Raw genomic sequence first — 17,707 nt, 5'->3', positions numbered from 1 at the left:
TGTCAGTGTGTTTGAGGTAACGGTTGCGGTGTGAATAGTCCACGTCTGTGTATCCTTTCTGGGTCTCCTTCCCAGCTCCCCCACTCACTGCATCCCATCATTCTTGAAGGATGGGCGGTTGTGGGGACACTGGCCCAGCTCCACTTCGGTTTTCCTGAGAGAACACGACAGGACTCCCACTGTTCCCCGCGGCCGCCAGGGTACGCCGGAAAGGCCGTTGCGCATGCACATGTGTGCAGCTTGGGCGACGAGAACTTTGAGGTCGCCCTTTCTCTCCCGCGCGCTCTCTGGCGGCCTCGGAGGGCAACGATGACAAAACGAGAGGCGGAGCCGGCGGCGACGGCGGAAGTGAAGTCACTTCCGGGCTGGGGTGTTTGTTTGGACTGGAGAAGGGAGGCGGCGGGCGAAGCGCGCGTCGAGCGGGGTAGCGGCGCTGCCTGTGGAGATCCGCGGAGGCCGACCGGATTCGTTGGCTGCCGTCCCCGCTGCCGTGCACTGGGTGAGGGGTTCTCTCGGGCGGAGCGGCGAGAAGGGTGCGGCGGCCCGGCGGTGGAGGGGCAGCACCTCGGCGACGGCTGAGGGGCCTAGAGGGTCCCCTGGGTTGTTGGCTACCAAGCCTGTATGGCCCCCATTGTTCCTTGCCTCTTCCAGCCGAGTCTGAGGGATGATCTTGGACCGACTTAGTCTCTTTCTTCTCTGAGAAATGGCCGTCGCTTTTTTCTCATTGTCATTATTATGGTTTGGATCTCGCAGCTCTCTATCCGGGTCCTCGGTGGCACGCGAGGGTTGCTGGGATAGCACTTTCTCGCGTGCTCCCCCTCCAATCGCTTCACCCACCCTCCGATACCCTTTTCCCCTGCCCCCCACTGCCGCCTCGGCAACAAAGCTCATTGTTTCTCCCCACTTTACGCCTGCGCGTCGCCACGCGCAGCCCCTACTTGATGCGCTTGCGCGTTCCTCCAGAAGCTTGGGTGGGGGAAGAGAAAGGGGCGGAGGGACTGGCGGGCTGGCGATAGTCCTAGGGGAGCATTCTGTAACCGTCCATGAGCCTGTACCTTTCTGATGATCCCCTTTCTCCGGTTTCTTCGCCTTCCCCTGACCCTTATTTTTAGTTAATTCCGTGCTCGGGATAGGAGGGCCTTTGGAGTACTGGCAGCTCCTACTCCAGGACTGTTTTGAACCAGATGAACCCATCCAATTCACATTCTTTTGATTTTGGTTATCTCACTTTTTAATTTCTACTACTGTGCTTATTCTCTCCCACCATCAAAAATATATGGCTTCTGGTAAAGTTGTTTGTTTCAAAACATTTGTTGAAGCAGTCAGCAATGGTATTCTCTAGTAACTGCAAAAGGTGGCCTTTTCTGCTTCCTTTTGTTGTCTTATTTTCCCTGATTTTGCAACCCCATCATCTTACAGAAACCGCAAACTCTAGAAAGAATTTGGATTCCAGTATGCCGTGGGATGAGGTCTAACAGCTGACAGCTTTTGACATTTCAACAGAAGACAGATTCCCATTTTGCATGTGCTGGTTAATCTTGTTAACCTGATAGCATAATTTGTCACAATTTGCCTTTGAGCAGTTGGTCGGGTGTTGGTTTGCCTTTGAAATTTCGTGGGCTGCAGGTTATGTTTGCAAATAAGGGTCTCTCAGGGTTTTTAATGAGATTCCTAGTGTTTGCTGTTTTGTGCTTCTGTTTCTGGTTTGTGAGAGGATATTTGGGGCAAATTAGTCTGTTTATATTACAGAACTTAATTGTGAACTTGAACAGAGCTTAGTTTTTTCTCACAAATAAGTGTCTATGATAAAAAGATAGGTAACCCCCCCCCCCCAAAAGTATAGCCTCCTTATCTGTTTCTTTCAGGGATGGGAGCTAAGTGAGTTTCATATTTATTATTAACCTGTGAAATAGGCAGGGTAAGTTTTTTTTTTTAATACAAATTTTAAAATATTTATTTATTTTTGGCTGTGTTGGGTCTTCGTTGCTGTGCGCGGGCTTTCTCTAGTTGCCACGAGTGGAGGCTACTCTTTGTTGTGCTGTGCAGACTTCAGTAGTTGTGGCATGTGGGCTCAGTAGTTGTGGCTCACGGGCTTAGTTGCTTCGCAACATGTGGGTTCTTCCCGGACCAGGGCTTGAATCCCTGTCCCCTTCATTGGCAGGCGGATTCTTAACCACTGTGCCACCAGGGAAGCCCTAGGCAGAGTAAGTTTTATCCTGCCCATTTGGAAATCAGGAAAATAGAAATTTGAGAGATTATTTTATTAGGCACATATTTCCATAGCACTTAGTAATGCCAGGCATTGTTCGAAGTACTTTTACAAGTCTTTAATCTTTCATGTCTGTAGGCAGTAAGTACTACTGTAAAATGAAGATTATAAATGAGAAATGTGAAGTAACTTGCCCAGTGTTACATAGCTAATAAAAGCTGGAATTCAAATCCAAATACTCCAGAGATTATGTGCTCTTAACCACTATAGTGTGTTGCCTGGGATTTAGTAGTATATCCAAGGTACTCTAGGTGGTTAGTGGCATATCTGGGACTTGAATCAATGCAAGGTTAAAGTTGTCCAAGTTGTCATCTTTGTGATCTGGATCACCCTGTTGCACAGATGCGTTAATAGTTTGTATATGTTACAGCCTGAGGTTCAGTTCCAATAACTCAATCTTTTTTCTTAATGTCTTCATCGTTTAGAGTGGTGCTGTCCAGTAAGATAGCTACTAAGCACATGTCTGTTGAGCACCTGAAATGTAGCAAGTGCAACTGAAGAACTAAAATTTTAATTGTATTGAATTAAAATTAAATTTAAATAGCCACATGTACCTGGTGGCTACCACATTGGATAGTGTGGGTTTATTTGAATTGCCTTTGCTTTTTATTTTTTGTATCAGTTTTTATAAATAAGGATGGTATTTCTGATGTGCTTTGAGCTTTTATCAGCAGTGTTGAGCCATCCTTACTCTGACCTGATCACCCTGGTTACACTACAGTTGAGATTAGGGTTATACTCTCTGGGACTTTGCTGTGACATTGTTTCACTCCTACAGATGTTTGGACCTATTATTTTTATTTATACAAATTTATATTTGCTCTAAGTGTTTAATAATACTATTATGTGCCAGGCTGTCTGCCTAGGTACAGATGGGGAACCTGAAACACAGAGAGGTTAAATAACTTGCCCATCGTCACATGGCTAGAAAGGTAGCCTTGTTCCAGAGCCCCTTTTTTGTTTTTTTAATTTTATTTTTATTTGTTTATTTTTGGTTGCGTTGGATCTTCGTTGTTGCGCGCGGGCTTTCTCTAGTTGCAGTGAGAGGGGACTACTCTTCCATTGTGGTGCGCAGGCTTCTCATTGCAGTGGCTTCTCTTGTTGCAGAGCACAGGCTCTAGGTACGCAGGTGCAGTAGTTGTGGCACACAGGCTCTAGACCGCAGGCTCAGTAGTTGTGGCGCACGGGCTTAGTTGCTCCGCGGCATGTGGTATCTTCCTGGACCAGGGATTGAACCTGTGTCCCCTGCATTGGCAGGTGGATTGTTAACTACTGCACCAGCAGGGAAATCCCAGAGCCCATGCTTTTAATCGTTCCTTTATACTGCCAAACATTAAAGCAAAATATTCAGCGCTGCTCACAGACTTCTGAATTAAATACAGAGGCTGATGCAGAAATTTCTTTATCTTCTCTAATTAAAATACATACGTATACAATATATATGTGTACAAATAAGGTTAAGGAGTCTACTGTAGTTCAAAGTAGAGTCCAGTGGAATAAGAAAAGGTGTTATGTCTGTCTGGTCAGTTTTTTTATTTTGGGGGGTTTTGGGTTTTTTTGGCCATGCCACGGCTTGTGGGATCTTAGTTCCCTGACCAGGGATCAAACCCAGACCCCCAGCAGTGGAACCCCGGAATCCTAACCACTGGATCACCAGGGAATTCCCTGTGGAGTCAGTTTAATGAAAGAAGCGGAAAGAGAATCCTGTTTGAATTTTAATGAGAATTTTTTTTGAAGAGTTAATGTTTTTATTTTTTTATTACAGTTTTATTGAGATATAATTGAAATATAGCACTGTATAAGTTTAAGGTATACAGCATAATGATTTGATTTACATGTATCATGAAGTGTTTAATGAGAATTCTTAAGAAAGTAGGGGGAGACTTTCTAAAACTTAAAAGATTTCCATATTTTAAAATTTTGTAGGGACTATGAAAGGATGGACACTGCTGGAAACCAGTATGTGTAAGAGGCATTTCAGAAGGGAACAAAGAGCTGAAGTAAAGAGTTTGTAGATTTAAAGTGCCAGGCATCAGAAAAAACAGCTCTCACCTAACCAGAATCTGGCAAAATCTCTGAATTTAGGTGTTAGGCTCTCATATCAGGCGTGATGTAAACAGCATGTTTACAAAAGAAAGAAAATTCATTTTCTACAATAGTGAAAGCTGGAATATTCGTAGGTTATTGATAGAAAGGACAAGTCTAAATCTGTCCCACTTAATATTACTGTTCAAATATGAAAGCAAAAGACAGTTTCAGACATGAAGTAGCTTAGAAATTTATATCCTCAGGTAACCTTTTGAAGAAATATTAAGGCAAAATAAAGGTGTCAAGTTAGCGGAAGATGATTATATGTATATATCATATATATATATATATGATTTTATATATATATAAGGGAATACCTAATAGTGTAGATCTAACAGTGCTAAATTATTTCTACAAAACTCAGGATATGGGGTGGGGAGAGGAAGTGTGTAAGTAAAATCATCCTAAAGGTCTTGCTTTGTCTGGGAGCAGGGATTGGGTTGGATATATTGAAGAAGATAAAGCATTCTAAATGTCTTGAGTTGGTTTGAGGGTGTATAGAGTATTTTTTTAATTGATAGGAAACTGTTCAAACTAATTTCACAATAGATATAAGTCAAATCATTGTGCTGTACACCTTAAACTTCTACAGTGCTGTATGTCAGTTATATCTCAAAACTGGGGGGAAAAAACCAACTGAAATTCCACAGTAGTTTGTAAGTTACAGAAAATAAATAATCTGCTTAAAATAGTAAAGTAAACATTACAGGAATAGAATGTAAAAAGAAGCTATAAGAAAGCTAAATATGAAGTTACGATGAAAGACAATACCAAGCATCAGTTACAAAAATGTTAATTCCCTGTGAGACAGATCCTCAGACTGGGTCAAGTAATCTAGCTGTTATAGTACAGGACTTGAATATATTGCTTTCAGAATTTAACAGGTAAAGTTTAAAAAAAAGAAAGAAAAAAAAGATCAGCCTAATATATATGCATCATTTTTTTATGTAAGAAATAGAAATCACAACAACAAGGTCCTAGTGTATAGCACAGGGAACTATATTCAATATATGTGAAACCATAATGGAAAAGAATGTAAAAAAAGAATGTGTATGTGTATAACTGAGTCACTTTGCTGTACAGCAGAGATTGGTACAACATTGTAAATCAACTATACTTCAATTTTAAAAATTCACAGAAAACAAAAGAAATGGAAGTTACACATTTTTCTCTTTAGGCCCAAGGAACATTTTGCAAAAATCATTAGTTGCCTGCAAACAAAACTGTAATAAATTCCCAAAAGTGAAGGTTTTCTGGCTGCATTTTATAACATAATAAAACTAGAAATCAGGCATCAAAAGGTAGCCAAAAGAACCTTAACCACTTGGAAATTAAGAACATTCTTCTGAATAATCTCTGGCTTATTATAAATTAAATAATTTGTAGTTGCCTAAAGTTGGTTAACTGTATTCTATATTAAAATTTCTAGGGAAAATTCATAGATATAAAATTTTTGTGAAAGCTTGAAAATAAACATTTGTCAACTTGAAAAACAAAGAGCAACAAATTGAAGTTATGTAAAAAGGAAGGGAAAAATAATGTGAGAAAAGTAAAATTAATAAAATAAACAAAAAATAAGTAGAAAAGATCAATAAAACCAAAAGCAAGAGTTTTGTTTATTAAAGTTGAATTTTTAAATAGGTAATCCATTCCCAAAAAAAGATATAAAAAATATCCTTAGCCATCTAGTTCTCCTCCCTGTAGGTAACCAGTATTCTCAGTTTTGTTTTTAGCAGCTCTTACTGACCTATAGTTCACATACCATGCAATTCATCCATTTGAAGTGTATAGTAGAGTAGTTTTTAATATATTGCCAGAGTTGTGCATCGATCACCACAGTCAATTTTAGAACATTTTCATTACCCCAAAAAGAAATCTTGTTCCCATCACCTGTCATACAATATGTGTTCCTTGGTGACTAGCTTCTTTCATTTAGGATATTTTCAGTATTCATCCATTTATCAAGTGGTGGACCTTTGGGTTTTATCCACTTTTTGGCTATTAAGAATAATATTTCTATGAACATTTGTGTGTATAAGTTTTTATGTAGACATATTTGGTTTTCTCTTGGGTATATACTTAGGAGTGGAATTGCTGAGTTATAAGGTAATTCTGTGTTTAATCTTTTGGGGAACTGCCAGACTGTTTTCCAGAGCAGCTGCACCATTTTAACATTCCCACTGGCAGTGAATGAGCATTCCATTTCTCCACATTTTCACTAATATAAAGTGGTATCTCGTGGTTTTGATTTGCATTTTCCCTGAAGGTTAAGGATGTTGAGCATCTTTTCATGTGTTTATTGGCCTTTGGAGAACTGTCTATTCAGATCCTTTGCGCATTTTTAAATTGGTTGTTTTGGGGACTTCCCTGGCGGTCCAGTGGTTAAGACTTCACCTTCCAATGGTGGGGGGGGGGCGGGGGGGCGAGTGCGAGTTCGATCCCTGGTTAGGGAGCTAAGATCCCACATGCCTCCCGGCCAAAAAACCAAAACATAGAACAGAAGCGATATTGTAACAAATTCAATAAAGACTTTAAAAAATGGTCCACCTCAAAAAAAATCTTAAATTGGTTGGTTGTCCTTTTATTATTGAGTTGTAATAGTTCTTTATATATTCTAGATATAGTTCCCTTATCAGATACAATTTCCTTCTCAGTTTGTTTTCTGTCTTTCTAGAGATTCTATGCATTTGCAAATTGTGAACACACACCTTTTTTTATATATATATGAAGAGTTTATTACACTTGCTGTTCTGCAAATTGCAAAGTTGGAATTTTTTTTTCCTATGATAGATCCCTGGTAGGCCTAATCGAGGAAAAGAGGAACGTAGTCAAATTAGCTATGAAATAGGAGAAATTAGATAGTTTCTATTATAACAAAATTGAAATTATGGAGAAATAAAATTTTAGTGAAATAAAAATGACCATAGTTAACCAGAGAGGTAGAAAACCTGAATAGACGAATCAAAACAAAAAAAACAAAATTAAAGGTTGTTAATAATGTACTAGTTTAAAAAGTACCAAGCCCTTATAATTTTTGATTCATTTGTCTTCAGGGATCCCATAATTCTTGTTATTCAAATGATTCCTTAATATAACGATGGGAAGTTTCTAGTTCATTTGTTTGAAAACTATTTTCTGTAGAGTTCTAGCAATCTGGGTTTGCAGTTATTTTCTTTCAGTGTGGTCTTTTGCTTTTCATTATTGTTGAAAAGCAGCTGGTTTTTCTCATTCTTTTTTGAAAATAATGTCTTTTTGGGTTTTAGAATTCTCTTTGATATTCTGCAGTTTGATATATCTTGCTTTTTATTTATCTTACTTTGAGATTCTTGGGCTCCTTAAACATGTTGGTTGATGGCTTTCATCAAATATGCAATATTCAGATCCTGCCTCTGCCCTATGTTTCTTCTTTTCTTCTTCAGGAATTCGATAGTTGTCACTCTGCCCTCTATATTGTTTGAACCCTCTTTTGTATGTTCTATCTTTTTATCTTTTTGCTGTTTTCTGGATACTTTCTTTTGTTTTTCAATTCTGTTGTATCTAATCTGCTGCAAGACTTATTACATTTTTGTTTATGTTGTGATTTCTGTATATCTAGAAGTTTTATTTGGCTCTTTTCCAAATCTACTATGCACTTTTTATATTTTGCTGCTTTCTGAAGATATTTTCAAGCTTGATACGTAATGATCATTTTTGTCATCTGCCACATGGGTCTGATTATGCTTTCTATAAATTGCACTGATTCTTGCGTGTTGTATCTTGCTTTTTCCTTCTGGATTTAGTTATCTTTCATTTTGAACTCTTCTTTGGCCTTGAAAAATCATTTTTGGAGGTCCTTAAGTCCTAGCATGAAGATGCCTTCCTCCCAAGGAGTTTTACATTTGCTTTTGCCAGGCACTGGCACTAGAGACACTACCAAGTCAGGACAACTTCATACTCATTTCATGACTTGGGATGTTCTGGACCTCCCAGGTGATGAATTTATTCCTCCTATCCACAGGAGGACCAACCACAGTCACAGTGTCTGTGTTCCTTTCCACCTTTTCCTTTTGATTTGCTTGGTGGGGAGTGGGAGTTGCTTTTGGTTCACCCTTACCCTGAGCCTATAGCCCTTTAGGGTCCCAGCTTAGAGTGGGGAGGATCTTCTCTTCAGTTTTCCACCTTGACCTTTATGCCTTTTGCCCCATGAAGCATCCAAGGTCAACCCAAAGAAGGCTAATGGGCAAAAGTCCTCAGTGCGAAGGCAGCTTCAGTGTTTAAAAGTTCCACTTTGCTCTCTGAATTCCCACTTTACTTACTCTTCAACACTTGAGTGCTTTTAAGTGTTTCTTTAAGACTATGGCATCCAACACTTTCAGTTTGCAATGGGAAGACTGGTCCAAATAATCTAGCCCACCATTATTGGTAAAAAGAAGTCCTGATTCATTTATTTTATTTATTTATTTATTTTTTGCGGTACGCGGGCCTCTCACTGTTGTGGCCTCTCCCATTGCGGAGCACAGGCTCCGGACGCGCAGGCTCAGCGGCCATGGCTCACGGGCCCAGCCGCTCCGCGGCATGTGGGATCTTCCCGGACCAGGGCACGAACCCGTGTCCCCTGCATCGGCAGGCGGACTCTCAACCACTGCGCCACCAGGGAAGCCCTAAGCCGCAAATTTTTAATAAAATTCCAGTCAGACTCCTATGGAAAAATTATTCTAAAGTTTGTATGAAGAATAAAAGTGCAAGATTTCCCCCCCAAAGAAAGTTGAGACGGGAGTTGTGCTACTGCGTATTTAAACTTACTGAAAGGCTCCTGTAATCAGAAGAGTAAAATACTGTGCTGAAATATTTGAGGATGAAAGGTCATAATGTCTGCAACTTATCAGATGGTTAAGCAAAAAAAATTGTACAAACAACTGTGGCAAAATGTTAACAGTTGATGAATCTAGATGAAAGGTACAAATGTTTATTGTACTATTATTATGACTTTTCTGTAAGTTTAAAATTCTTTAAAATAAAAGTTGGAGATAAAACAGTATACATACAATACACTGTCATGCAACAAAGAATCTAGAAACCGTGTAAGTGGGAATTTGATTATGATAAACATCAGGAACAAGCTTTCATTAAATAATGAATGATGTGTTCATATGGAAAAGTATAGATCTTTCACATCATACTCAAAGAAATGCTCACACGAGTTAAAGATCTAAATGTAAAAAAAAGAAACTATAAAAATACTGAGAGAAAATAAAGGAAATATAACCTCAAGGTAGGAAAAGACTTATTACTAAGCAAGATAAGCATATCCCAGGAGCTGTAGAGGAAAACAGATTCTTTTTAAGCCCATCTGTTTGCAAAAGTAAAATGCTATGTTGCTTATATAGAGAACTGTTGAGGATGCAGAGAAATGGGAGCACTCAGTGTATTATAGGAATGTACATTACCATAATATTTTTGGCAAATAATCTGTCTTCTCTTAAAGCTATAAGTGCACACGGCCTTTGACCCAGTTATTCCCACTTACCAGAATGTATCCCACAGAAAGCTCAGATAGAAAAGGATATGTGTACAAGGGTGATCAAAGCAGGATTGTTTGTAATGAAAAAACTGGAAAAGTAAATGCATCAAAGGGGGAATTGTTGAGTAATTGGTGCTGTATCAATTAAAAAGTAAAGTGGGGGGCTTCTCTGGTGGCGCGGTGGTTGAGAGTCCGCCTGCCGATGCAGGGGACACGGGTTCGTGCCCCGGTCCGGGAAGATCCCGCATGCCGCGGGGCGGCTGGGCCCGTGGGCCATGACCGCTGAGCCTGCGCGTCCGGAGCCTGTGCTCCGCAACGGGAGAGGCCACAGCAGTGAGAGGCCCGCATACCGCAAAAAAAAAAAAAAAAAAAAAAAAAAAAGTAAAGTGTATTTCTACATGTTGACTAGTAAGTATATTTCATGTAATATATTTAGCATGATTCTGTAAAATATATAAATCCTTTATGTGTGTTTCTGTAAGCAAAGAGATATGAAAGGACACATACTAAGCTGTTAACATTGATTACCTCTGAGTAGGATTGGAGATCAAAAGGAAAAAACTTAAATACACTTAGGACCTGTTTTGTACATTTAACTTCTTTTTTTTTTTTTTTGGCTGTGTTGGGTCTTCGTTGTTGTGCGCGGGCTTTCTCTAGTTGTGGCGAGTGGGGGCTCCTCTTCGGTGCGGTGCACGGCTTATTGTCATGGCTTCTCTTGTTGCGGAGCATGGGCTCTAGGCACGCAGGCTCTAGAGCACGGATTTAGTTGCTCCGCGGCATGTGGGATCCTCCTGGGCCAGGGCTCAAACCCGTGTCCCCTGAATTGGCAGGCAGATTCTTAACCACTGAGCCACCAGGGAAGCCCTAACCTTTTTTTTTAAGTAGGGTGTACTTTGTATATGTACATTTCTTTCACTTTAATGCTTCTTTTTTCAACAAGATGTCCTAACTATGTACAAAATTTTTTAAATGATTATTGAAAACACTAAGATGATACATTGCTGTTTTACTATTTTGTAATTTTTGTTTAGGAAAATCTTAACTATATGTAGTCTAACAACTACTAGATATTTTATATTAGTAATTTAATATAGCGTGTTCTGAGTTAGTATTACTATGTTATTTTAAAAATCCTTTTATGAGAGTAAGGCTAAAAAATTATTTGAATTACATTTTCTGATAATTTTAGGATTTTAAAGCATAATAAACATTTGAAGTAAATATGAACATTAAAAAATTGTGGGGAAATTACTGGCTTTCTCAGTTCATTTCTGCCAGTTTTAAAGTGGTTTGGATTGAAGCATGAACAAAGATAAGATAGCAACAGATTGGTATGGTTTAATTACCAGATTTTTTTTTTAACTGTATTTGTCGAGTTATTATCTACATTGTGCCCTCAGACATCACTCAAGCAAATTAGGTGCTTCTGTTGTATTTCTAGTAGTTCCTCTTTTAGTTTTGGTTGGTTTTGCTCTAGAGAAAAACTTTTTCTCAGCCACAAGAGACTAATATATATAGATTTGAGTTCATTGACTCTTGGAGTCTTGAAGCTGCTTCTTTGGGGCTGCCTCTGAATGGGATGATGATACACCCCAGCAATACACCTTTCACTGTATATTTTTTTGGTGGTTTTCCTAGTGGTTACCCTGGGAATTACAACTAACATCTTAGTTTGTAACAAGTATGAACTAATAACAATTTAGTTTCATATAGAGAAAAAGAGTTATAAAGCAAAACATTATTAGTGACTTTTGTATTTACCTATGTAGTTACCATTGTTTATTTCTTTGGATGAATTCAAGTTAATGCTAGTATTCTTTTGTTTCAACGTGAAGGACTCACTTTAGGTTTTCCTATAGGACAGGTCTATTGGTGATGAATAAGCTCTCACTTTTTTACTTATCTGGGAATGTCTTAGTCTTTTTTTTTAGTCACTTTGTATGTGTTTTCCTACTGCCTTCTGGCCTGTGGTTTCTGATGTGAAATCAGCTATTAATCTTATTTTGAAGATGCTCTCTTTGACTTTCAATAACTTGATTACAGTGTGTCTCGGTGTGGATTGCTTTGAGTTTATCCTGCTTGGAGTTTGTTGAGCTTCTTGGATGTGTAGACTAACATAGATTTCATCAAGTTGGAGGAGTTTGGGGCCATTATTTCTTCAAATACTCTTTCTCTTCTCCTTCTGGGACTCCCATTATGCATATGTTGGTACATGTAGCAGTGTCCTACTGGTCTCTGAGGTTCTGTTCATTTTTCTTCATTATTTTCTCTTTCTGTTTCTCAGGCTGAATAATCTCAGTTGACTTACCAAGTTTGCTTATTCTTTTCCTGCTCAAATCTGCTATAAACCTTCAAGTAGAATTTTCATTTATTGTACTTTTCATCTCCAGAATTTCTACTTGGCTTCTTTTTATAATTTGTCTCTATTGACATTTGCTATTTGATGGTGATATTTGCTATTTTTATGGTTTCCTTTAGTTCTTTGTACGTGGTTTCCTTTGGCTCTCTGGACATTTAAAACACCTGATTTAAAAGTCTTTGCCTAATAAGCCTAATGTCTGGGCTTCCTCAGGGACATTTCCTATTAATTTCTTTTTTTCCTGTTTATAGGCCATACTATTTTATTTTTTTGCATGCCTTATAATTTTTGTTGAAAACTGAACATTGTGACTATTATATGGCAACTCTGGAAATCATATTCTCCCCTCTCCCCAGGGTGGTTGTTCTGCTTGTTCTGTTATTTGTTTAGTGACCTTTCTGAAATAATTTTGTAAAAGCTTGTATTATTTTTTGTGTGGCCATTGAAGTCTGTCCCATTAGCTTAGTTGTCAGCTAGTTCTTTTCTTTTTTTAAAAATTTATTTATTTTTAATTAATTTAGTTTTGGCTGCATTGGGTCTTTGTTGCTGCACGCAGGCTTTCTCTAGTTGCAGCGAGCAGGGGCTATTCTTCATTGCGGTGCACAGGCTTCTCATTGCAGTGGCTTCTCTTGTTGTGGAGCACAGGCTCTAGGTGTGCAGGCTTCAGTAGTTGTGGCTTGCAGGCTTTAGAGCACAGGCTCAGTAGTTGTGGTGCACGGCTTAGTTGCTCCGCGGCAAGTGGGATCTTCCCGGACCAGGGATCAAACCCGTGTCCCCTGCATTGGCAGGCATATTCTTAACCACTGTGCCACCAGGGAAGTCCCAGCTAGTTATTTTCAAGAGATGTCCTTTAATACCCCTAAGCAAAAAATAAAACTCTCCCAGTCTTGGCAGATGGGTTTTTGTGTATGCCGAGGTACACCTTTAACACTTGGGCAGTTTACAGCTCCTTCTTAACCTTCGTTTTATGTGCAGAGCCTGACGCCTGAAAAGTGTAGGGCCTTGTTAGTTGTTTTCTGAGTGTGCTGTCAGCACTGGGCATGCCCATGGCCTTTTAGGTTTCCCAGAATATGCAGGAGCTTTTCAAAGCCTTTATTCCCAAAGCATCTCCTTCACCAGCCTTTCCTCCAAGGCTTTTTGCCCCAACTGTTATTCTTTGCAGGCATTGGCTACTACATTTGCCTTTAACTGCTTTTGACAAATGCCAATTTAAAATTGTAAATTTTATGGTATTTGAACTATATACTCAATTTTTTAAAATAGCAAAACACACGACACAATCTAAAGAGTGTGGTCTAAGAAGGATCAAGAACAGGTCATAGAAGAAAATTTAAAATCTGATACAATACCTTATATTAGAACACCTTGTACTCAGTAATTGTAGGTCTGTCAGCGTTCTGAAAGTAAATGATCCTTACCCCTCTGGCTTTTCACTTGGCTAACTGTATCAGAAATCTGGTCAGCAGTTGTTCCTTCCTCAGCTATCTTAAGGTTTAAGGTTAGTGCCCAGGCTCCAGTTGATTTTTACTGGTTCCAATTATGATTTGTTTCCCAAATATTACTTGACAGCGAAATTTCATTTACTGTCCTTCATAGACTCTTTCACTGGGATCTATACCAAAGCCACGGGTTGTTTGATGAGGTGATAATTGGCAAAAAGCTGACCTAGAGACATGTCAAATGCAGGGATTGGGCCCTTTAGGCTAAGCACTATTTATATTTTATTTGTTACTGGTTGGCATCAAACAAGCAGGGAGGGAGTCCCTTGAGATTCTCAGACTATAGAATTTGCTGATGCAGATTTTTCATTGTTTCATTGTTATGCTCGTGAAATGTATGGAGAACACTTTTTTCTTTTAAAAAAATTGCGTTTATATATAGATAATACTTTAGTCACCAGAAGCACATTCAAACACAAGTTAGTAGTATTTCTAGTACATGTCTCACACGTATAATTGCTACTTAACTATTCAATTCTACTTGAATATCCTGTACTCTGTGCTAAACATGATTTTTATTTGCTGTTTTTAACTAAAGATATAAGTCACTTATTAATATTGTGGTCTTCTGAAACGTAGGATTTAATGGGCACGAGTTGGGATAGGACACATGTTGGGAAAATAATAATGTAAAGCTGTTATAAATTGGGGTGTCTTTGAATATAGTTTAATGATCAGTTCATATGCAGAGTAAACAAAGTTCCATCCAGTTGCAAAGCAGAATTGACCCCCTGCTTTTCATAATATTTGAGTCTAATCTAAAATGTAATTTGTTTAAAGATGAGCATATAAATGTTTGGTAGCCTTGACATATAAGAATGAGTAATTTTCTAAAAAAAAAAAAGTAATCTTTAGAGGAACTGATTGCTCTCTAGTCGAAACTTGTTATCAAAATAAGGGGGTTTATTTAATCCAAGATTAATGATAAATAAAAATATCAAAGATATCCATCATCTGTTTTCTGTCATGTCTGCTTTCACAGTGCTACACTTTCTTAACCCACATCATGTTTTCTTTCTACCCACAGCCTAGCCCATAAATTTCAGTCTGTCTCTGCCTTTCTTTCATATACATACAACAATGAATAAGTAAGGCAGAAGTTCTCAGTAATTTTTAATTCAGGACTTCCTAACAATTGAAAATGCTACCACCATGATGACTGTTCTCATTCGTATTCAGTCTTGGGGGAAATGCATATGTGTGCCAGGATAGGACCCCCTACCACAGCTTAGAGACTAAATTCATGTTATATGAACAGCTATAAGTTTTATTATCCTTAGGTTTTCCTAAGGATAAGTACATAAAATGAATGTGAAGGGCCAGGCAACATACCTAGAGCAAGTCTTTCCCTGAACCTTACCCAAAGAAAAAAAGTATTTCCAGTAGAAGATTTTAGTTTTAGTATTTTATTTGATTATAAGTTTAAGAAGGCCTGAAGAAGTTTTTTTTTTTTTTTAACTCTATTAGGTATGCTATTTCCTTCCTTTGGCACAAGTCACACTAATGTTTGGATTTATGTACAAGTGACTCTTGCTTTATGTAAACCCATTTTTTAGCAATTTTAGAGTCAGTGAATTGGTAGACTATTGTAGAATCTGAAACTTTATGCTTCGAACTTTTAGCCTGCAACATATCAGCTAGGTTAGATCATGTTATCACCTGTTGAGTAGAGTATAAGAAACCACATCTACTGTATGAGATTAGATGCCTGATACTTACTGTGCAGTGGGAAAATCCAGACATGGAGGAACTCAACATGGACCCAAAGATAAAGCAAATAGAGAATGGGCTATGAAGTTGAGAGAGCCAGAGCTGTACCTTGCGACTAAGGAAATAGGAGTTATTAAAAGTTTGTTAGTTTTCACTTCCAGTCTCTGGGCTTTTTAATAACAATTTTAAAAAGTAGAATTTGCTTTTCATAAAGTCTCTTGATGACTTAAGTCTTCCAAACCATGCTTGTTTTATAAAGCACAGAATATCCAATTTAAAAAAAATTGGATGGTTTGGGGATTCCATTTAAGCAATTGATTGCCTTTGTTTACTGTTATTAGAAAACATTAGATGAATCTAGGCTATTCTCAGCTATTTCTTAAACATTAAAATCATTTAGGAGGAAAAGCTTTCCAATTGCTGTGTTTATCATGTGCATTAATATATCATGTACATCTAATACCTAATCATGATGGCTGGTAATAATAGATGCTCACTAAGAACTGAAAGAATGACTGACTAGATTAACTGTATTGTTCTTCCTTTAAGGTTAAAGACTATATCTAACACCAACCATGAAAGATCCAAGTCGCAGCAGTACTAGCCCAAGCATCATCAATGAAGATGTGATTATTAACGGTCATTCTCATGAAGATGACAATCCATTTGCAGAGTACATGTGGATGGAAAATGAAGAGGAATTCAACAGACAAGTTAGTTTTGTGTATAAACATGCTCTTTTATTGTAGCCTATGACAGCTGTCATATAATATAAATGTACTTTTCCCTGAAATGCATTTTTCACCTGGTCCCTTATATATGAAATACATGGATTTATGTGCTACCACTCCTATTTTAGTTGGATGCTGATACTACCAGGTTTAACTGCTCATTGAAATAACCTAAGGAGCTTTTTTCGGGGTCCCACCCAGAGATTCTGATTCAGAAGGATTTAGGGTGGAGCCTGGGAAACGTGTTTTTTAAAAGCTCCCAGGTGGTTCCAGTGAGCAATTAGGTTTGGAAACCACTACCTTACACCAGTCAGATTGTTCTACTGCAGTGAAAGTCAAGAGAGCTGGAATCAGGAGCAAATAGGCACAGGTACTGGGGTACAGATTGTACTGTTTTTCATGTAAGGTTCTCATTCTGATCAGCCTCAAAATCTGACACCACTGTTTTTTTTTAGAGAACTCTCATATATTGATAGATGTCTTTTATTCCCATATTTCTGGTACCTGTTTCTACCTTTCATCTAGTTTCTCTCTGATCCTGGCTTTGATAATTAGTAGCCAGCTTGATTTCACCATATCCAGTTATATATATTCAAGAGTAAAGCAATGTAGTCTTATTTCAGTGAGAATGTTTAGTTGCTGACCCTACCCTCCAAATAATTTTATTTATTTATTTATTTTAAATTTTGGCTGTGTTGGGTCTTCGTTGCTGCATGAGGGCTTTTTCTAGTTGCGGTGAGCGGGGGCTACTCTTTGTTGCGGTGCGCGGGCTTCTCGTTGAGGTGACTTCTCCTGTTGCGGAGCACGGGCTCTAGGTGTGCGGATGTCAGTAGTTGTGGTGCGAGGGCTCAGTAGTTGTGGCTCACATGCTCTAGAGTGCAGGCTTAGTAGTTGTGGCACACAGGCTTAGTTGCTCCGTGGCACGTGGGATCTTCCCGGACCAGGGCTCAAACCCATGTCCCCTGCATTGGCAGGTGGATTCTTAACCACTGTGCCACCAGGGAAGTCCTACCCAAAGATTTTTTTTTCCAGTCATTTTTGAGTGGGTTTAGGGTTTGTATAGTTTTAGAAGTATCACAGGTAATTCTGATACACATTCCTCCATGAGAACACTTCTTTGTTACTTCTTCCCCGCCACCCTCAGTGGAAAAAAAAGAATATTCTGCTGTGACAAGTAAAGACATAGCAAAACCCTAAACAGGTCTTTCCAGGTCTTATGGAAAAGATTTTTTTTTCCTTAGCACAGAAGCAAAGGAGGAAGGTATGACATTATGTTTTTAAATGGTTTAGTTCAAGATTCTTTAAGCCTTTTCTAGTGATTTCATCTTACCAAGTGTGCTATAAATTACCCTTTATTTATTATAAATCCAGATAGAAGAGGAGTTATGGGAAGAAGAATTTATTGAACGCTGTTTCCAAGAAATGCTGGAAGAAGAAGAGGAACATGAGTGGTTTATTCCAGCTCGAGATCTCCCACAAACTATGGACCAAATCCAAGACCAATTTAATGACCTTGTTATCAGTGATGGCTCTTCCCTGGAAGATCTTGTG

At 38.6% G+C, this 17,707-nt stretch overlaps 1 protein-coding gene across 1 annotated transcript in view; it reads left to right on the top strand.

Moving 5' to 3' along the window:
- Window positions 1–343: 343 nt before the first annotated feature.
- Window positions 344–17,707, top strand: part of PAIP2 (poly(A) binding protein interacting protein 2) — a 20,642-nt gene continuing 3,278 nt past the window's right edge. Inside the window, exons 1-3 of the mRNA XM_060008751.1 lie at window positions 344–499; window positions 15,975–16,138; window positions 17,528–17,707. Of these exons, the coding sequence (XP_059864734.1) occupies window positions 16,001–16,138; window positions 17,528–17,707 (318 nt within the window). The 5' untranslated portion in view covers window positions 344–499; window positions 15,975–16,000. The remainder of the gene's footprint in view (window positions 500–15,974; window positions 16,139–17,527) is intronic.

Source organism: Delphinus delphis, chromosome 3 (genome assembly GCF_949987515.2).
Source record: "Delphinus delphis chromosome 3, mDelDel1.2, whole genome shotgun sequence".
NCBI lineage: Eukaryota > Metazoa > Chordata > Mammalia > Artiodactyla > Delphinidae > Delphinus > Delphinus delphis.
This window is presented reverse-complemented; position numbering and strand designations above follow the sequence as displayed.